We start from the raw sequence: 22,106 nt of genomic DNA on the forward strand, positions 1-22,106 counted from the left end.
AATGTGATGTCTTATCGAGTAAACATGTACCAAATTAATGAATCTGGCAGTTGCCTAATACCGGCCAAAGAAGGGAGATCATTCTGTGACATCTTTTTACGACGTGGGTTTCAATTTGTGGTTGATATTAAGGTTTAACCACATGCCTCCGGTTATAAGCCGAAAGTGGCCCTTAGGCGGCCGGTAAGTAGCAATGCACTCTAGATCTAAATTTCTAGTTGGGACCGGGAGCACGTCGGTTTATAAGATAAAATTGTAACGAGACAGAAACTGAAACAACATTGTTGACCCTGCTGCAGGAAATAGGGTGGAAGGGAGGGAACATCATATAGTTGGCATAATCAGTGGGTGGAAAAAAGTGCACAAACAAAATCAGTAACTAAAAATGTACATGATATAGAAACAAAATTATTCAATTGCATAGCAGAATATAAAACAAAAACAGCAGAAATACCCTAAAGAATCCGGCGTTCGACATGTTGGTCAACTTCCGCTTCTACTCTCGGAAACTCTCGCGATCCGCGAAGCTCTCGTCTCGAAATCTATCTCCAGATTATTTATAAGTTTACTGCTCAAAACGAAAATATAAACCATCCAACGTTTCTGATTAACGATGCGTACATGTACAATGTAGGCCTATCTTGCATTGTCATAATGTAGAAGTTTAAATCTACTTAGCTGGCATAGGCTATGGGTTGAGTTTTACTTTATTCAAGGAGATTAAAAGTAGTTCTAAACTCCTTGGTTTTACTGGGTTATTCACACTCTTGGCATCATTTAAACTGCTATATAACTCTAAAATACATTTTACACGTATATTAATATATATTATATAAGAGAGGGTTTACAGTAATTAGTATTACTGTAAACTCTCTGATTATATACTGGAATCGACACAGAAAGCACGGGAACGGGGACGTTGGCCTATATTTTAAATTGTGGTTAAATGGGGAAGGAGGGGGGGGGGGGGAGGTCATGTTTGTAACAGAAAATAAGAGATTTTCAAAATCAAATAAGAAGACATCCCCTCCTATGTTACCTTCAATCTCAGTTACTGTTGGCAAAAATGTTCCTGCTGCTACAGGGCACATATGCTGGAACCCCTCCCGTTTTCGTATTACATGTATATGCTTTGATAACAACAATAACTGATAATCAGGGTTCTTCAGTAGTAGGCCTACAGCTAAAATCGAATTTGAAAATCTGTCTAGTTTTCTGTTGTGCACGCAAGGAAGGATCCGAGAATTATGATAGATAAGCACCCCAAACAAATCGTCGTTAGGAGATACATGTGGTATTAGTAATCAGGCAGGTCATCAGAATCTGTTAATAATATGAACCTGTAAAAAGATCGTCAGTTGGAAATAAATTTTAATAAACAGCAGCTCCTAGTGGGGGGGGGGTCAGGAAAATAGGGTACATCGGGGGAGTGGAGCAGTAGAACTACAGGCTCTTTGTACGCAGAACTTCGTTTTGTGAAAATCAACTCCAAAGAGCCCAATCTGGATAATATTTGATCATCGACCCAACGAATAACGAACAGAACTTTCTCTGCTCGACTGCTCGCCTCACTGCTCGTGTTTAGTAGCCTAGTAGAGTAGAGTCTGGCCAGACTGGCCTCGGGCTTTGTAAGTTATAAAAAGACACGCTAAAGTCTGGGGACTTCTAATATCATTCATTTAGTATTAGTTCTTGCTAATCGATATCAGACTGTAAGAATTACAGCGCATCGCCAGGGTGTGTTTTTTTTCTTTGCAGCCTTTTCTTTATCTACGCGATAGACCAATTTATTTATCCAAAGCTTTATTATTACAGTAGGCCTATATAAGTTTATGTGAGCATAGAAATGGATAGAAGCGTGCAAACCTTGATCACCGGTTGTCTTTCAGATCTGGTGCTTTTGAAGAATTAGAAAAGATTTCTTTTTCTAACAACTCACTATAATATTATATAATGTCTTTATATATAGGCCGCAGGCACAGTGAATCATATTTGAATGACCTGCCTTTACTTAAAAATTAATTGTAAAGACATCTATGTCATATTATCATACTTCCGCTTTGATAAACTAGAATAGACATGTGTATTTTCCATACTAGGCCTATGCATATTTCGTTTGATTCTTGACGAGGTAGGCCTATCAACTATCGTGTAAAAATATAGATCAACTGTAGTAAATTGAACAGATGGCAAGAAATCGAAAACTATAGAGAACAAAGACCAGCTTGGTTTCATGGTGAAGGAAAATGACGTCATAAAGAAGAATAATAGACATAAGCTTGTGCAACGACCGAAGAGACATGAGATTACTCATAATAATTTAATGCAGAACTTCGATCATTTTCTTGCTCTCATAACAGTTACAGCCATGTCTCCAGCACGTTTTGCAATATTCAGAATAGAGAGCAATTAAGTTAGTAATGAAGTAAGAAGACAACCCCCCCACTCCCAGGCAAAAATCGATTATTGCGACGGGAATATCCTTGATCTACAAAACACACTCGATGCACATTATTTATAATAAGATGAATATTTGAAGTAATTTATTTTCTTTTAGTCTAAACCCAACGTTTTATGTTACTATTGTACGTTGTTCTGTATTGTAAAGCGCTCAGAGCCCTTGTACTTTAATCGGGGTTGAGCGCTATATTAATGTCATTTATTATTATAATTATTATGTATAAAGAGAGCATCCGAGCAAAGGAATATAAGTATATATATACTCCGGTACTTGTACTTACGTTACAATTTTCGGTACTTTTACTGTACTCCGGTACATTTTGAGAACCAGTACTTTTACTGTACTCCAATACCTTTTATGAAAGTGTTTTTGAGTATTTTTAAAGTACATTTTGAGTACTTTTGAAGCTTAATGAAAGAATAAGTGCCGGCATTTCTGATCATAATTTACGGAACAAACACCCGGGCTGGCACAGCCGATCAACCAAGAGTTAAAAGTTGAGATTAAAGAACTGCCCGTCGCATCAAAGATCAGCCACTCACGTGAATGTGATCACAAGCGTTGTAAAACTCCATGAAACGGTACAATGATCCCCAGAGAGGATCACACCGAGGATCACACCGAGGTGTGAACTGACCCTTTAAAACGAGGTCACTGTAGCCTACGCGAGACAATAGGACGGCAGCGCAACCAGATCACCGAAAAGGAAATCAATGTTAGTGCTTATTAATATTATACAACTACAGATATTATCTTACTTGGTGGACATATGATAACTACATTTCTAGATCTAGACTCTAGTTCTAGTCTCATTTCTCGTTCTAGGTAAGTACGGTAAAAGACCACTTCCCATTGGCAATTGGCACAGAAAATAATGAGAGAAAGAAGAAGAATGAAAATAGCATTTTAAAGCACATATCTATGGAAAACCCAATCCATGCTCTATGCGACTAAAAAATATTATACTCATTCACTATGCAAGCATACAATAATTTATAGGCCTAACAGTAGAAACATTGTCAAGTATGGGTAATACACCCCTACATATAAGCATGTATACACACCTAGAGACATAGATAGACACATGCGTTCACAAACATTACAGTGCAAATATTGTGAAAAAGGTTTAACTTACATTGTTTATGAAGACAGCTTTAAGACTTTCAATTTAGGTTCTTTCTCAGATGGTGGATTGGATATCTTGCAGAAATTGTTTAGCAAACTATTGCTCATGACAAATCAGTTGTGTTGTCCCATCTGAAAACCATAATACTGTGAGATGTCCTTAAATATTTCACTCAAAGAGTTTCCGCTTACCTTTTCACACACTGGCTCCTATCTACATAATATGAACAATGAATCAAAAGAAACAATGTCTTTTTGTAAATATTCTTCTAACTGGTCACTTTCAACTGATCTGACTGAATAACTAGAAATCTAGCTCTACTAATACAGTGGAGTCCACTTATAACGAGTCCTGAAACAACGAGAAGTCTGTTATAAAGACACTGTTCTAAAGCCCCGTTTTTTCCCCTTCTTTATCTTTGTAAATAAAAAACTGCTATTGCGCAATCAGACCGTCACGCGAGTCGTTTATAACAGAATATTGCTGCTGCTGTGCACAGCCCACAGACCAATTAAACATTATTATAAAACCTTGCCAGTTGAGAAAGTTGTCGGTGATCCAGTGAAAGAAGGAATGGGAGAGCGTACGCGAACCAACAATGAAGGCCGGAGCGAATGAGTGGGGAGGGTCTGGCATGCGCAGACACAAGTAGAACGCATCGCGTGATAGGCCAGCCCAGTCTAGATTATCTAGACATACTGTGCCTCTCACTTCTCTGGTGCGGGATGGAGAGGTCACAATGCTGTGATAGATGGATGTAGTGAATGTATGACGTGCGCGAGCAGACGCAACGCACCACAGGGTGTGGTGGGGTGGGGACAACACTGCGGGCGAGTTAGCCTAGTGCCAGAGCCCCTTCTTTCTGATCGCCAAGGCCGATTTGTCAACATTACTAGTGCTAGAGAAAGAAACATGATTCGATTTTCTATCAAGTAAGACCTTGAGATCATGTTGAACAAATCATCATTGGGGGAAATACAAAAAGGAATAAACAGAACGCCAAATCATAGATTAGGCCTACTTTACTATTTCCCTTGAATTTATTACTGGATCCCTTGTAACGAGAATCCTGCTATAACGAACATTTCGCACCGGTCCCCTCCCTCTCGTTATAACAGGATTCCACTGTATCTAGATTTAGATCTAGATCTAGATCTACATGTTGTTCTTGCTAAGGGCACTGATGTTGGAATTAAACTTTTGGGCAAGTTAGAAAATAGCGAGGGAGGTTTTTTTTAATTTCAATCTTTGACAGAAATAGTTTTAAATCCATCTGGAAAAAGTTTAATACAAACAGCAGTATTTGCAGTATCGGGTATTTTGTTGCGTGGGATTGCTTTCATCCAACGGCCTCTCTCATTTTTACCTTTAGATCTAGATCTAGATGTAAATCTTCTAGGTAGATCTAGCTAGAAAATTTACATATCTAGATCTAGATCTAGAATCTAGTCTAAAAACGGTAACTTTGTCAGTAGAGTCATAATTTGACCTGCACCTATTCCTCCTTGTAACAAAAATATTGCCGATGTTTGACGCAGGATATCTCAAAGACTATCCAACCGATCACTTTCATATTTTGAGAAGAGCTTAGTTTCCATCTCATCCACTGGGAAATGCAATCAATTTTCCAAAATTGTGGCTGGTTAATTAATTACGATGTATCATTACTAATTCAATACAAGTTTTACAGTAATCACGCGCTGAAAGTTGGACAAATTGCTAGTTTCTCGGATGTTCATAGGCGTCGCCAGTTCTGAACAAATTTCATAACCATTATCTGAAGCGACATTGATGGTTACACAGACAGACAGACAGACAGACAGACAGACAGACAGACAGACAGACAGACAGACACACCTATAGAAAGATAGTGACAGATCTACGGGACACATTTAAACATATTTTAACATTCACCAATTATTCAGAATCAGATGTATCGTCAATCAGGTTGATGACTACACTAGGCTGCTTAGGGAAATTTAATCCATCATTTATCCAGTATCTTTCCTCTGTTGCTTAGGCATGGCCCTCACACTTTTGCCAAAATTCTCTGGTTATACTGGATAAGGCCTGCTTTGTGTGTCGCTTAACGTCATGGAGTTTAAATGTTATCTTTGCCAAAACAACCTTTTTCTTCATCTCAGCCCAGATTAATTCATTAGGGTTAAGCTGAGGGTGATAAGGAGGGAGCTTAAGAAGAGGTGTGACCATGTTGTTCCAGGTACTTGTCATCCCATGGAATACCATCATTGGACTGTGAGCTGATTCCCTAAAAAGGGGAAGCATCATCACTGGGGTGACTGGTGAAAGCGGAGGTCCAAGCTTGTCATTTTGAAATATGCAAAATATATAATATACTTCATAATCACATCATGTGACTAACATATTGAATAAATAAAAAACCAGACCTTCTACATCCAAAATATTTTCAATGGTTAAGTCATCCCCAAAAACATATATTTTGACACCATTTTCGTGAAAATCGAAGATGTGTATGATAATTTAGAGTTATTTTCATTTTGCTTGATTTTTCAATGGCGTCCATTTTTAATTTATGCAAATTAGAGTGAAATTATGCAGATAGAGCTTGTGTCCGTTTATCAAAATTCTTAGTTTTGTTCAAGGTACGTGTGTGCCAAGTGGCATGTTCCTACTAAAATTTGCAGTGGGGGTGGAGTTAGGGAGCCCACTATACTCGAAAAACTTCTATCTGGCTCTGTTCGTTGGCGTTCACAATGTCTAAGAGATCCTTTTTGGTTTTCGCTGTACTATGGTCGATCCCATGCTTATCAAGCCAGGCTATTATAGGGCCTTTGTTCATAGATTTTGTAGGCACTTTATCATCAGGATTAGTTACATTATGATATGATGCATTGTCCATAACCAGGCATGATTTTTTAAATCTAATGCAGGCACCACAGTGTTACTAATACTAATCCAGTTTTCAAACTCGTTACTATCCATGTCTTTGTGATAGTCGCCATTGCCATCTTTCGACTTTGACTCAAAAACCAGTTCACAATTATTCACTAGTCCTCTCTCATGGCTTCCGATATGCGCAATTGTGTCAGATTGCCATTTTTTGGTGCACGTGTGGTGGGCATTGATGTAGGACTCATCAAGAAAATAAATGTCAACGTTGTCTTCTATGAGCTGTTTTAATTTTCGTAGGTACTTCCCCCTCAGTGCAACCATGTTCTTTGACTCACAAATTACGTCTTTGGATGTTTTTGTCTTCTTGAAACTGAAACCTAGACTCTTCACAATGCGCCATAAAGTCTGTTTGTTGATATCCAAATCGTGATTGCTTTTCAAATAAGACTTAGTGTTCTAAGTGTGACGTACTGGTTATCACCTAACGTCTTTCCAATAGCGCGTCCCACGAGATCTCTGTCAAAGGTATCACATTTAACAGGTCGGCCTCTCTTTGTCACCTCGACGTCTTCGGTTGCATTTTCCCCCTATATCCATCTGTTCAAAGTCCTGTCACTTAAATCAAGCACATCTTTAGTTCTGCTAAATGGATCAGAAATTGAACGATTTAGACGACCGCGATTTTTCTCACAAATGAAATAGCTATATACTTTCAGATCAATGTTCTTGTGAGTAAAAAAGAATTTCAGTTTTAACTTAGACTTCATCTTCATCACAATATGATATTCAGCAAGTTAACAATTCAAAATATTAAAACCACACAGCCCAAATGGATTTTTTTAAAAAGCGTACACGCCTATGACTCTTGATAATTACTGACAGATCACAGTACCGTTGTCTTGTTCATTGGGCGGACACATGTGTTCGTGAGCAACAAAAGTGATTGTTTACCTAGATTAGCCATAGAAAACAGCAGTTGGGAAAACACTACTCACGATTTTCACGACAGTTTTGACAATACACAGAGTCGCCAAAGCCGTAATAATGTTTAAATTTGTCAGAAAAGATAAAAACATATTATGCTTTCCTCAAACGTTAAAAGTGTATTATATCAGGTGCGGGGAGAGGATTTTTTAAAAGGCCGGCACTATTTCTATGAACGTTCGGGAAAATAAAGCTAGGCACTATTTCTCCGAACGTTCGGAAAAATAAAGCTAGGCACTATTTCTCCGAACGTTCGGGAAAATAAAGCTCTATTTCTCCGAACACTTTGAAATCACATCCTTTCCGCAAATTTTCTGATATTATATAGATCTATAATTTTAGTATAGGTCTACCAAAGATTGTTCGTATACATATCACAATATGGTTCAATCGGTCCAAAAAATGTCCGCAGTAAATATTTATATAAAGAAATGCTACAGTTCCAGTTTTTCGCTACAGATATGACGTGTTGCCTATGAAGGGTGCTGCTCTTAAACTTAATGTGTTGTGTTCACTCGTGTGCTGTCTAGATCTAGATCTAGATCCAGTGCCGGATTAAGACCCGGCTGGCCCCAAGGCACACTTCACTGAGCGGCCTGAAAAAGTTAGACACACACACACACACACACACACACACACACACACACACACACACACACACACACACACACACACAAGCACGGTCTGTCTGTGTGTGTGTCAGTCTGTCAGCCAGTCCTAAGCATGACAGTATGGAATATGAACAATATACCAGTAAGATAATGTAACTAAGGTCTCACAACACTAAAATTATGTTTTATTATTTTTTACATAGATTGCCACGTTGCGTGCTTTTGCAACAGCGAATTCATCAACGTCTTTGTTAATGTCGACGTTGTGCAGTAAATCGCTTTCAATTGAAAGAAGTGCTAGCATTCCTAGCCTCTGCTGAGACATGGTTGAACGCTTAACGTCTTTAATGCGTTTCAATTGCGAAAATGAACGCTCGCCAGTGCAGTTAGTTGACATTAGAGACAGGTACATCCGCAATGCTATTTCGCTGTCTGGAAAAGCTGAGTGGACACCAGTGGTTTGCAAGAGTTTGAAAATGCTCTGAGCGCTTCCAGTTGCATTATTCGGATGTACTTGCTCTTTCACCCAACCTAGGTACTGTTTAAATTCCTTTTTGGAAAGTTAGGAGAAAAGTCATTTGGATAGACATTAACAAGTGTTGATGTTGGAGCATTTATGTCTTCAGCTGACATTGAATCTTACTCTGTTAAAACACCAGACCGCTGCACTAATGTTGAATAGGCGTCAATTCGTCTGCATAGGGCCCTTTTCCGTTGGTCTATGATAACCAAGAATGTCTTCACTTTGAATTTCTCCTGACCCGACATTTCATCCATCACACTTGCGGCATCTCCGTCATCTACTGTTTTCCTGTGTACACGTGCTCTCCGACTGTCTGATTTATATATTGTGCTGCTTCCCCGTCGGGCACTTGCCTTGTCATGGTAAAAGTTAAACATTCCTCGACACTCATCTATATATGTGTCTAAACGTCTTAACCATCCAATGGCTGGGCTTAGTTCAATAGTTGAATTTTGTAGCAGTTTACTGCAGCAATTGAAACGATGTAAAATGTCATTCCAAAGTTCACACATGAAAGCAACTTCAATGGTGCCCATATAACTTGCAAGTGTGCCAGATTCGTGCTTCGTGAGACCATTCTGGTCAATATCTTCTGCAATCTCTTGTAGAGCACTTTGGAATTGTTTGTAGCCCCTGAAGACTGCTTCTGTCGCATCAGCCCGGGCAGACCACCGGGTAACCCATGGGTGTTTTGGGACAAGACATTCAGGATTTTCCTCAACGTGTCGTAATAAAATATTCCAACGATGTGTTGATGCAACAAAAAATGAATACAAGCGCTGCAGGAACTGAAAGAAATCTACAGCTGATTGACCACCTTAATTTAGAGAGTGGCCTGCGCACGAAATATAATCCACAAGATTGTTTTTATTTTTCAAAATGTTCTGCATTCCAGTGTATTTACCAGACATGTTACTGGCATTGTCGTATGTCTGGCCACGACAACGAGCAACGTATCTGCAAGATTCTGTCCTGTGTGGCTCGAGATGTTGATGAATGTCAAAAAGCGCTCCTCGGGCCGGTGATCTACCATATTGCCATAGCGTAAAACAATGGTTAACTGATCAGAATGATGCGAAACACCTGGGGTAGAATCTACGGAGACTGAAAAGTACCTTGCCTTAGGAATTTCATCCTTGATGAGGTGAAGAACATACTTGCCTAACAAGTTAAGCAATTCTTCACAGGTTGTTTTTGACACGTATGAACAGTTGGTGGATCAAAAATCGGGTGTGGCTAAGGTTGTTTTCACTTCTTTACCACCAAATAGCAAGCAATGAGAACAAAACAGTTGTGATTTGTCCATACTCACGGCGAGCCACGCACCACGCATTTTGAGATCAATTCAAATTCAAACGAGAAGAGTCACCTTTGTCTTTCTTCTCTTTGTTCTACGTTCAATTCTTCTGGATGCTGAGGACGAAACCGCTTCACCTCCAAACTTCTCTAATTAATTTTCATCTGATGAAAAAGTTGCCTCAAAAGTGGTTTGATGTAATTAATAACTGTTGAATCTCCTGCCTGTTGCAGACACACAAACATGCATACACAGCACTCCACGAGCTCGGGGGTTTTGTAAACACAGTTCACCTTTCACCTCATGTACACTTAGAAAACTGTCGAATTTGGCAGAAATTAGGCTAGAAATGTAGCATTCGCAGGTTTTTGACTCCAGCAGGGCCACAACTTTGGAATTATTATCTGGGTTGCCAGGTATCTGGTGATTTAGACTTTATTTAGAGGCTGAAGGAGCTTGATTTGAAACCCAATGCCAATGATTCAATTTAATTTTAGAAAAAAATGTGGCCTAGAGAGAGGCCAAACAAAATGTCACATCACTTTCTGAACTAGGCCTGGGACTAATAACCCAGTCGGACTCTGACTTGGGCTAGCTTAGGGCTATTCTAGTTGTGGCCTTCCAGACTGGCCTTGCTGTGGCCTGATCAAAACGGGGGGAAAATGCGAAAAAATGTTGCCTTTGTTGTACCCTGTTTGTGGCCTATTTTTTTGAGTGGCCCCAAGGCAATTGCCTTATTTGCCTAATGGTTAATCCGGCACTGTCTAGATCTACAGAGAGTTATTGATAACGGCACATAGAACTATTAGAACTAGCATCTGCGTTTGTCGCGGCCGCGACCAATCAGTCGTGGCTCGATTTTTTGGCATTTTTTGGTCCCCGAATCAGGGAATAAAAGGCAAAGAAAAAAAATTAAAAAAGAAAAAAAAGTAAGAAACCGAACCTCTTTACTTTTGAAAGAAAGTTCACCCAGCTTCACTTCGTCTCTTTCTCACTTGTTGTCACCACGTTGATTTGTTGAATACGTTACAGTTACTTTTATTTTTCCCTCTTTGTGGTGTTTTATTCTGTTAGTGTGTATTTCTTTCTTTCTTGTTATTGTTCTGATGTGTTGTTTTTCTATCAATTTTTTTGTTGTTGGGGAAAAATGGGGGGGGGGGGGGGGGTGTTGTATAGTGTAACGTCATTTAATTTGATGTTCCTACCTTCATTAGATTCTAAATATATATACATGTACATGTATATAGATTTAAATGTGTTATGTTAGAGCGTACGTTCCACCAAAATCGATTACATGTACTGACACTGGCAGGCCCCTTAATATGTGTGATTCCAAAATTTACATGTAATATCCTGTACTTTGTTTTAAAATTACGCACATTTAGGGTTAAAACAGCCAATCTCCTTTGGACAGGTGGACTCACACCCTTATTTTTTGGGTTGTTTATGGGCTGTTCTAATTTTGATTTCATTCGGTTGTGAAACCTTTCTTTTTTCACGTTTTTACACTCATTTAAAAATCTATAGACTAGCTCTTGAAAATTGAAATAGATATATAGACCTAAAAAATTACTCCTGTGTGTGTGTGTGTGTGTGTGTGTGTGTGTGTGTGTGTGTGTGTGTTTGTGTGTGTGTGTTTGTGTGTGTGTGTGTGTGTGTGCGTATGCATGTGCGTGTGTCTGTGTGTGGTAGTAAGTGTGTAAGTGGAGAGTGAGGAGCGTGTGTATGTTTGTTTTTCGGGCTTTATTTTATTTCAGCCTTTATTCAGTAACAGTAACAGTTCAAAGTATACAAAAATAGAAACACAGGATCCATTCACTCCAGGGCTCATGAGTCGTTCCTCTCTTTCAGTTTCACTCATTCATTCAATTACCGTGTTCTCTCCCGCGGCTCATCCCCGTCCGCATGACTTTCACACCCCACCCCCTCCCTCCAGGCTCATACAAAGAAAATCTCACCCATTCCCTTGCACCCTGCGAACCATGGACAATATAATACATGCATAGAGGCAAAACACTGCCTTAGCCGCATTCCTTTCGTTCGTGAGCTCTGGACCAGGCCAGGGGGGTCGGTATCGTCGTTTTGTAGTTGCTGTCGCCTGTGGATACACTCGTACATTCTTCCTTTCACCCGCTCTTTCACTCACACTATCTCTCCATCCACAGCTCAGCTCGTCATACGTTCAAAAGTTGCCCACTGACCATGTTAAGTTAGTGTGGGTATCATATAAGTTAGTGTGTTTACATGTGCATGATGGTGGTGGGTGTGTGGTGGGTATTACTGAAGGTTGTCTGTAGGCGGGCTTGCCATGCGGTGTTCCTTCCCAGACCAGAGTCCAGCCAGAGGCAGAATGAAAGTTGGCGCCGAACTCTCGCAATATATAGGCAAAAAACCACGAGACCGGAAGCCGGAAACCGTTCGGAGAAATAAAGATCGGCACTATTTCCCCGAACGTTCGGAGAAATAGTCACTTCGTTTTTAAAATGAGGGGTCCAAAGTTGGTTTAGCCATGGCCATGGCAATCAAAGTTGTATGATGAATAAAGCATATTTTAAATAATATTTTAATGTATAATATTTGTATAAGTGTGCTCTTGTTACATTGTCATTCCTAGATACTCTATATCATTACTAAATACTAATTCAATACAAGTTTTACAGTAATCATGAGCTGAAAGTTGGACAAATTGTCAACTTCCTCAATTTTTTTAGATGAACCAACACATTCGGCAACAATCTTGTTACAAGCTACAGTAACACAACATTTTCTGCCCATTTTCAACAAGTCTATAGATCTACAATGTATTATTCCATTAGAAAGAACTGAAATTGATAATCCAAATGAAATACTAGGCCTATCCTCCCTCATGTCACACGTTTCACATCACAAGGCAAGGCGGCTGATATTTTGAAAACCTTGTTTATTTCCGTCGCTGTTCTTCTCACCTCCCCTGACCTATCACATTTCAGAAATGTTTTTCAAGTTAAAAAAAACTATTGTAATTAAAATGAAGAACATTTTCATAAATGGACAAATATAAAGTCCACATTGAAAGCTAAAAAAGTAAAGTACACATAGAAAGCTAATTGGTATTAAACTTTAATTTAAAGGAAGGATATTTCCTTATTTCTGCGGGGCATATGTGAAACACTTAGTACAGTGCTATTTATAGGAACGAGATGACAATCGGCTGTTTAATGTGACCCGTCTTGGATGTGACTCCCACGTTGTAACCTCGTTTTAAACTTGCCTCCACATTTTCAGATTACGGTCACGCTGAGGAGGCCTGATAATTTCAGTAAGCTGTGGCCAGCGACGTTTCAGAGTGACCCGGGTCGGCCTTCACAGCTAGCGTAACGTCTCTACTCTCAGTGACATAAGTCACACCTTACTTCACTGAAACCCAGCTATCCCATACTCTGTTCTCTTTCCATCTCCCACGATGTTGACCAGGGCTTGGACTTCGAGAGACGTATCATCATCATTATACCGGTAATCATTATTATTATTATAAAACATCAATGACCCTGTCCAGCCACCAAAACTACTTTTTGCAGCCACTTCTTTTAGAAGATTTTTTTTTTAGAGAAGACGAAGATAACGCAATTTAAATGAAAAACTAAAGATCCAGGAACTGGAACTGAAACAACACGCCTTAAATATTTCCCAGGGAAAAAAAAGTTAACACAGGATATAAGCATCAATGACTTCCGTCCCAGTTCTAGCCCCAGCACAGCCCCAGCTGAACACACCAGCGCCAGCACTGCCACCATGACTGGTGCTCCACCAGCCCCCTGACCCAGGCCAGCCCCCAGACAGCGCCATCCCTGGCTGCGAAGTTCTGTTGTCTGGGTCAACGCTGTGCGTGGCGGGCGGTGGAAGGCGGACCACAGTGAGACAGCTGCGAGAAAGCTCGATGAAAAGTAGGCATAGTGTGTGTCTGTGCACTCAGTTGCATCAGAGACCCTCTCTGGTTGCATACGCGATAATACCTGGCTCGACAAACTGCTGATAGCCTGGCGCGTTGTAACCTACTCGTGCGACGGAGCGCTCTGTTGGTCTGTTTGATTTCAATCAAGGCCTGGCCTGGGCAGGGCATGGTAAGTCTATAATAGCGGCACTGTGTATTTGGTAGGTCTGAAAGTGGTGCTGTTTTTCTCTTCCTACATCAAGGACTGGCAGGTGTACTTTAAAGCAATGCTGGGTTATTTTGTTTTGTTTTGTTTTAATTTGGGTTTTTTAAAATCGAGGGCAGATGATGAAGGCTATTACAGCGGTGCTGTGTAGGCTATTTATTGACGTCAAAATCGCTCTTCCTCTATGCAGCTATCTAGGCCTTCTCGAGCATTCGACCATAACGTGTATCACAGGGTTTATAAACTGTGAGTGTGGTGTATCAGCGCTACAGAGCTATGTGTATTTGATTCCTGAAAGTTGTGTAGGTCTTTTTTGACGGCTAGCTCAGCTGAAGTGAGAATTTCTTTGGAAGGCTTTCCGTAACGAGCGACCACCCCAACAAACACAATAAAGAAGAGAACTGACCCTACCCCTATTCCAAACACTGCCACTACCCCTCTGTTCTACTCTCTCAAAGTGGTCGGTCGTTACGAAAGGCCTCCTGTTTCTTTCTACTACCAAGATTTACTTAATATTACAATAAGTTGTGGATAAGTCAGGTAAGTTAATAATAATATATTATTATTAGTTTAGGACGTTAGACTGAAAAGAATGTATTTACAGAGATTTCAACTCACTTGAGCCTAAGCTATTTTTTCACTCAACAACCATTGAAGCATGACAATTTTGGGGAATATTGAATCCTCAGTCATAAAAAGATTGTGAAAGTTATCGTGAAAAAATAAATGAACAGAAGAAAGAAAGAAACGCTCTCACAGAAAAAGAAAACTGCATCTCATTTGCCCGAATAGTTTTTATTTTTATCAATACATGTATTTTAAAATGGCAATCCTTGGAGCCCAATTTGTAATCAAATCATGTAACAAAAACAACTGTCGTGAATGGAGTGTTCATGTTACTTATTCTTTCACTCACATCAAGGAATATGCACATATATTTTCAAAAGTGTAAAAATATTAAAATTAAAATTTACGTATGAAACTGAAGAGCCCACAAGAATGATACAAGGTATCAAACTCAAACTCCTCATAAACAAGGCTAAGCATGAAGAAAAAGCCCCTACCGTGAACAACACCCTTTTTGAGGAGGATTTCAGCATGATGGAACTTGGACAGGCCATCAAAAAATTAAAGCAAAAGAAAGCCCCAGGACCAGACAAAATACCCAACGAAATGCTGTGCAACCTTGGTGATAAAGGGAAAGATGTCATATGCCGCTTAGTAAATACCACATGGAGAACGAGCGGAATACCAAAGGCATGGAGGATCGCCCAGATCATACCGCTCCTAAAGAAGGGGAAACCACCTGGAGAAGCGAAGAGCTACCGACCTATATCACTAACATCATGTATCGGTAAGCTTGCCGAAAGAATGGTGAACAACCGCCTTTACTGGTACCTGGAAAACTCCAACAGCTTGAACCCACACCAAGCAGGCTTTAGAAAAGGCAGTAACACAGAAGACCAACTTTTCAAACTAAGTCAAGACATCCTGGATGGTTTCCAGGAGACTAAACACACTGTTGCCATCTTTGTAGATCTCCAACAGGCGTATGACAGAGTGTGGAGAAAAGGCCTACTCATGAAAATGATGGACCTTGGGATACACGGGAAACTTTATAAATGGATCAAGTTTTTCCCAGCGGATCGAAACATCGAAACAAAGGTGAACGATGCCCACTCGTCAAGAGAAGTACTCGAGGAGGGCCTACCCCAAGGTTCCTGTCTGAGTTGCACTTTGTTCCTGATCTTCATTAATGATGTGACGAACGTGCTGAAATAAAAAAAAGACTCCCTACGCTGATGATCTTGCTCTCTGGCAGACACATCGCAGCACGGTAGTAGGAGCAGGAAAATTAAATGAAGACCTCAAGAGGCTCCACAATCAAGGGCGAAGGCTGACTTCTTTGACAAGGTAATCAAAGTGAAACGGGACCAGATATAGCCTGTATATATGACACAAGAATCTTACTCGAGGCGGCGACTCTGAGTTGTGAATGAAAACAAATCCGGAATTCATATTGTATGTTCAACCGCCAAAATAATCGGGAAAGTATCTTATTAAATATCAATTCCAACTAAAATTAAATTTAACTTTAGATGTGAATACATAAACACAAAGAAAAGAAGCAGAGATGTCAGTACTAGATCTATATGTTATAGATCTACCAGTGAGTCTAACTCTTTGGTAGAACATGACAATTATCATTTTTTAAATTTTACATTTGGCTGTTTTTGTTAGCCTTCCGCGGCCAGGAGCTGGTGTCATAATCGAGGTCACGATCTGATTATAGGACGGTAAAAAGTCGAGGAAAAAAAGCAAGTGCTTGCAACAGTGAAGAGATTGTTTCCCCTCACATTTGTGAGGTAGACTCGACCAGTGTTAGTTAGCTTACATAATCAGGGCTTGAGATTGATTTTAACTGTGACCCCAAAGGGGTGAACAGGGTATATGTAGCAATGAAACAGCTTAGACTGCTATGCACATGTTCCCTTCAACTATATTGGTGGACTCTTCCAGCCTCACTTTTAGCTTACTTAATCAAAGCTTGCGACTGCTTATGGGGTGGCCCCAGAGGGGTGAGGAGGCTATTTCTGTGGCCGTGAAACCGTTTTGAATGTTAGGCATACTGTTCATTGTTGATTACGAACGTCTTTTGACCTTTAATTTAAGACGTTTACGTTTATGGATGAATTTGACAGCGACAATGTTTCAAAATTAGGAAGGGAAGCAGTGATTATTTGATTATATAGACGCTTCGCCCCTGTCCACAACTACTGTCAGAAATGGAAACTCAAAATAAACTGCTCGAAAACAGTATACACCGTCTTTACAAAGAGCCATAAAACAGCCAAAGAAAAACTCGATAGGAAATGAAAATCTCCCCAAAGAAGAACAACCAACGTATCTAGGAGTCAAACTTGACCAAAGTCAAACAATGAAAAGCCAAGTGGAGAGCATAAAGAACAAGGCGAAAAGAAGACTCCAACTTTTAAAGAAACTCGCAAGCAGTTCATGGGGATCAGACAAACAAACTCTGAGAGCTGTATACCTTGGTTATGTCCGATCTTCCCTGGAATACAGCAATAGCCTACTCACTATGTGTAGTGCAACTACTTGCAGCACCCTTGACAAGGTCCAAAATAATGCCTTTCGTTTCATAAATGGTGGCATGAGATCTACACCTACTGCCGCATGTGGAATTCTGTCAAATGTTGAACCCCTGGGAATATTCAGAGATGAAGCAGTTTTGGAGCTTCATGAAAGAACCAAAAGAATATGCCCCAACCACCCAAACAGGAAATTAGTAGAAACATAGAAACCAAAGAAACGACTTCAACAAAAATCAGTCATGCATCGCATCACAGAACTAATGGAGAGCCACCATCTACCACAAAACAGAAGAGAAACCAAAAGAGTCAACCAAAACATCCCTCCCCACATTTCTATGGAAAAACCAATCATTAAAACTTCTCTCAGAGATAATAGCACAAAATCTTCAGACCCAGTGAAGTTGATGCTTGCATCACATCAAACAATCGACAGCTATTCAGATGACTGGATACACGTCTATACAGACGGCTCAGCATTCAAAAGCACAACCAAAGCCGGATATGGTATACTAATACAATACCCAGATGGAAGTTCCAATAAGATCTCTGCAGCCTGTGGAGAGAAATGCAACAACTACGACGCAGAAATGATAGCAATTGAAACAGCACTATACCATCTCCGCACAGTTTTTGACACTCATCCAAACAAAACACAGAGTATAGTGATCTTCACTGACTCACTATCAGTCTTGCAAGCAATAGAAAATGATCACCATCTAAACGAAGACTTGACACATATACTGTTTGGCTCCCATCATCTGATAACATTCTGTGGCGTCAACCTGGTGATGCAGTGGATTCCTGGACACTCAAACATACCTGGAAATGACAGAGCAGACACACTCGCCAAAAGGGGATCTAGACAGGAACAACCCAACATTCCAACTTCATACAACACTGCAAAACAAATCATTAAAAGCAACATCAAACAAGATTGGATGAACAGATGGGCCCTGGGAAAGACAGGCAGAGCAGTTTTCAAACATATGACTACAACAAAGCGAAATGACAATATCAACCACCTACAGAGAAAGAAACAGACCACGATCTTCCGCCTAAGAACAGAACATATACAGCCCAACTTTCACTTGAACAGAATAAAACCAGAACTTCCCCCAATGTGTCCTTTGTGTGACTATGCATATGAGACAGTGGAACATCACCTTTTCCACTGTACAGCCTAAATGGCATCAGAGCTACCCTTCTCCCTCCGAGACCTAACTTCGACAACACACTCTACGAAACATTACAGCAACTGCAGCAAACCTGCACTTATCACTACAAGACATTGGACAGAAGGGCAAGAACCCAGATGTCGCTGGATCGATAACAACAACAACAACAACATCAACAACAACAACAACAACATCAAACTCAAAGTTCACAAAGTACGTTTAATTTAAATTTAAATTTTTGAAATATTGTTGTTGGTTTTGTTTTTATTCATTTCCACTTCATTCTTTTACTCACATCAAGGAACATTCACGTATATTTTCAAAAGTGTAAAATTTTGAAAATCAAAATTAAAATTAAGATATAAAACTGAAGCGCTCACAAGAATGATACAATTATACGATCGTTAAAACGCGCATCGCAGTCTTAAGATTGCCGCGCAATTATACGATTGTTAAAACGGGCGCAATCCGCCGATCGGTAAATTAAATATAGTGTTGTCTGAAGTCCACCCTGAGATACTACTGTCTTTTTCTCACCTTGTGCATTGTTATACCGGCAACTAATACATTTACGGGTACTATTCCAACAACTAAACTCACACAAAAAAGTCAAGGAACAAAAATTCAGAGAAAGATAACTGAAGAACTGTGTAACTGAATTTATTCATTTTTTTCCCCAAAAAAGATGCTTTCGACTCTCTAGATTAAGTGAGTACAATTTCAGATTTCAGCAACAACGAGAAGTTCTTGTAAAATGAGTTTAAGTCTCACTGGCGGGATTCCAAAAGTCTGAACAGCCATAGTTCTTCATGAACATTGTCAATGTGTATGTAGCCACTCCGTTTGCTCAAACACTCGGCACAGCGTCGACGCATGGACAGGACATGCCTTCGAAGAACTTGTTGCGGTAGGTTCTGCACTCCTGGACGAGGTAGCGCAAGAGTTGTTGAAGGTTTTGTGCAGGAGGGTGGTCGTCCCTTATTCACCGGTCAATGTGATCCTAAATGTTCTCTATTGAGTTCAAATCCGGACTACAGGCTGGTCAGTCCATGCGAGTGACAGCTCGTTGCTGCAGGAAGTCCCCCACGATGCGTGAGCCATGTGGCGTAGCATTGTCGTCCTGCAGTGAGAGCTTTTTGCTTTTGTTGTTTGTTTGTTATGTTGCATTTTGTAACAGTTGTTATGTTTACTGAATAAAAGGGGGAGGGGGTAATTCATTGTTTTTATTGTCTTACGTTTATATTATGTAGAAGGTTCTGTGTTTCGTTAAGGGTCTTTTTTCTCCTTGCATCTCCTTGCACCTCATTTTTTCTCCTTGTTTTAATATTTTTTATACACTCCCAGATTGGCCACACGATCAGTATCATAGACGCAAGAGCCACAATGACGTCAGCAGCAGTGACCTCCTTCCTCGCGGCCGCCACTCTCTTATTGGCCGGCAACCATCACGTGACCCAGGCCAAGACAGTTGTCTTGTTCTCTCCCCCTCACACCGCTAACGTGCGCACATACACCAACACAGGCCGCGCCCTGGCCGCGCTAGGACATGACGTGTACGTCCCTGTGCCGGACTTCATGCTCAAAGACAACTCCGTCAACGTGCAGGGCATCAACGTCATCCGGTACGGCGAATATCTCGGTCATTTCGACGAAAAGATCGGACAGAAGGTCATGGACAACTTCTGGAGGAACCAGTCTGTGGGTCTTAAAGATATCCCAGGGTACATCAAGTTGGTCGAAGACTTGGCTACTCAAATTTTGTCAGATAAACAGCTGATTGAAAAATTCAAAGAAATTAAGCCGGATATGTTTGTTTTGATGAAGCATCCTATGGTTAGAGATTTTGTCATTTTCCCCTATATGTTGAATGTTCCTTTTTCGTTTTTGTGTTATTTCAACGATTATATTGGACAAAGGGTTCCGGTCAGTCTGTCCTCCTCACCTTTGCACATGAATGGTGATTTTCTAGAACAGGGTATGACTTTCATCCAACGTCTTAAGAATAGCATGGTTCATTTTCTTTTTCTTTTTCTCCACGAGTACACATCCAGTGATAAAAGTGTGGCAAGGTTCGCACCTCACCGACCCAGAATATCTACCAAGGAGATCATGTCCCAGGCGGAAATTTTCATCGTGGAGAGTGACCCCATTATGGATTTCGCTCGTCCGCAGCTGCCAAATACCAAATTTGTGGGAAGCACAGCGGGGACTTCCCCGAAAGAACTCAAAGAGCCGTTCAAAAGCTTCATGGAGAAATCTGTGAACGGCGTGGTCGTGGTTACGTTCGGAAGCAGCATTCTGGAGATACCGGACTATATTGCCTCCAAGATGGAGTCGGTGTTCCTGAAGCTGAAACAGAACGTGGTTTGGCGTGTGAAACTCCAGTCTCCTGATCCGGGTAAGATTCTTACGTCTTCCTGGGTACCGCAAAATGACCTCCTAGGGCACAAGAATACCAAGCTCTTCGTCTCCCACTGCGGTATGAACGGACAGTACGAGGGAATGTACCACGCCGTGCCAACACTTTGCCTGCCTTTTGGGAATGACATGCCGTACAATGCTCAAAGGGGCGTTGCCAGAGGTTTTGGTCTAAAGGCCGACATCCGTGAGGTCACAGACATAGAGCTTCTGGCGCTGATGAGAGAAATGCTGGAGAACAACAAGTATAAGAAAAACATACAGAAAGCCTCGGACCTTTACAAAGAACTGTATAAGAGTCCGGTCAACGAGACGGCATTCTGGTTGGATCACGTGATGAAGTATGGTGGCGCCTACATGAGGTCAGCAGGTCAAAACATGCCCATGTACCAGTTCCTGGCGCTAGACGTTCTGGCGTTTTTAGCGGTTGTGAATGTGGTTGTTGTTCTGTTGGTGTACAAGACATGTCGCTGTTGTTGTGGAATATGTTGTGGCAAGAAGAGGAAATCAAAGAGTGATTAGTTAGGGTGTACTTGCATGCACGAGGGACGTTTATAAAGTCTTCATTCTAACCTTGAAAAAGCAAGCTAGAAAGTTGAAATTTGACAGTCGTAATGCGATTTTTTACACAGCCACCTCTCTTTCTCTCTCTCTCTCTCTCTCTCTCTCTCTCTCTCTCTCTCTCTCTCTCTATTTCTCCATTACGAGTGTGCTATAGTTCGGCCATTCTTAAAAGCCTTCGCCCCTCGGCAAGACCCGTGAACACCTTTCAGCAGGACATACCACCAGAGATTTGCAAGCGAAAGCGGGGCAGGAAAGGCGGTGTTCGAGCCCGTGTTCGCAGGAGGCCTTCCAAACCGTTCCTCCCGACTATCATTACTGGTAATGCTCGATCTTTGAACAACAAACTTGACAAACTAAGGGCTAATGTGAGACATCTGCATGAATATAGAGAAGCCTCCATTCTATGCTTCTCAGAGACCTGGTTCACTGAAGACACCACCAATGCTAGTGTAGACCTAAAAAGGTTCAATGTTTTTCGTACAGACAGGAATAGCTTCTTAAATAAAAGTCATGGTGGAGGTGTGTGTGCGTACATTAACGATCGATGGTGCCACCCCAATAACATACAGGTAGTACACCAGTCCTGTTCTCCCCATGTGGAAGTTCTCACTTTACAGCTACGTCTGTTCTATCTACCCCGTGAGTTCCCAAGTATATTTATGAATGTTGTGTATATTCCTCCACTCGCCAACGTCCCAATTGCCACCGATACTCTATCCGACCTCATTCACAACCAAACTACAAAATCTCCTGACGCAGCTATTTTTACTACCGGTGACTTCAACAGCTGTACTCTTAACGCCGCCCTACCCAACTTGACCCAG

The 22,106-nt window shown here is 40.8% G+C and overlaps 3 protein-coding genes across 4 annotated transcripts in view; 2 read left to right on the plus strand and 1 right to left on the minus strand.

The window, feature by feature from the left end:
• Positions 1-537, minus strand: part of LOC101857725 (serine/arginine repetitive matrix protein 1) — a 23,250-nt gene extending 22,713 nt beyond the window's left edge. The window contains exon 1 of the mRNA XM_005101323.3: positions 455-537. Coding sequence (XP_005101380.1) covers positions 455-478 — 24 coding nt within the window. The 5' untranslated portion in view covers positions 479-537. The remainder of the gene's footprint in view (positions 1-454) is intronic.
• A 12,468-nt stretch (positions 538-13,005) lies between these two features.
• On the plus strand, positions 13,006-21,258 carry LOC101858416 (UDP-glucuronosyltransferase 2C1). 2 transcript variants are annotated; one of them, XM_005101329.3, is made up of 2 exons: positions 13,006-13,368; positions 19,645-21,258. In XM_005101329.3, exon 2 carries the CDS (start codon positions 19,684-19,686, stop codon positions 21,238-21,240), a length of 1,557 nt encoding a protein of 518 aa, XP_005101386.1. In that variant the 5' UTR covers positions 13,006-13,368; positions 19,645-19,683; the 3' UTR covers positions 21,241-21,258. The 2 variants fall into 2 exon arrangements, with proteins under 2 accessions (XP_005101386.1, XP_005101384.1); XM_005101327.3 differs by lacking the exon at positions 13,006-13,368 and adding an exon at positions 13,534-13,976.
• A 55-nt stretch (positions 21,259-21,313) lies between these two features.
• Positions 21,314-22,106, plus strand: LOC106012163 (the record flags this gene model as incomplete). Its single annotated transcript, XM_013084212.1, is given in 1 exon segment — positions 21,314-22,106. A coding segment is annotated over 1 exon segment (774 nt), but the record flags the coding sequence as incomplete, so codon positions are not given.

The sequence above is a fragment of the Aplysia californica genome, unplaced genomic scaffold (assembly GCF_000002075.1).
Source record: "Aplysia californica isolate F4 #8 unplaced genomic scaffold, AplCal3.0 scaffold00278, whole genome shotgun sequence".
NCBI lineage: Eukaryota > Metazoa > Mollusca > Gastropoda > Aplysiida > Aplysiidae > Aplysia > Aplysia californica.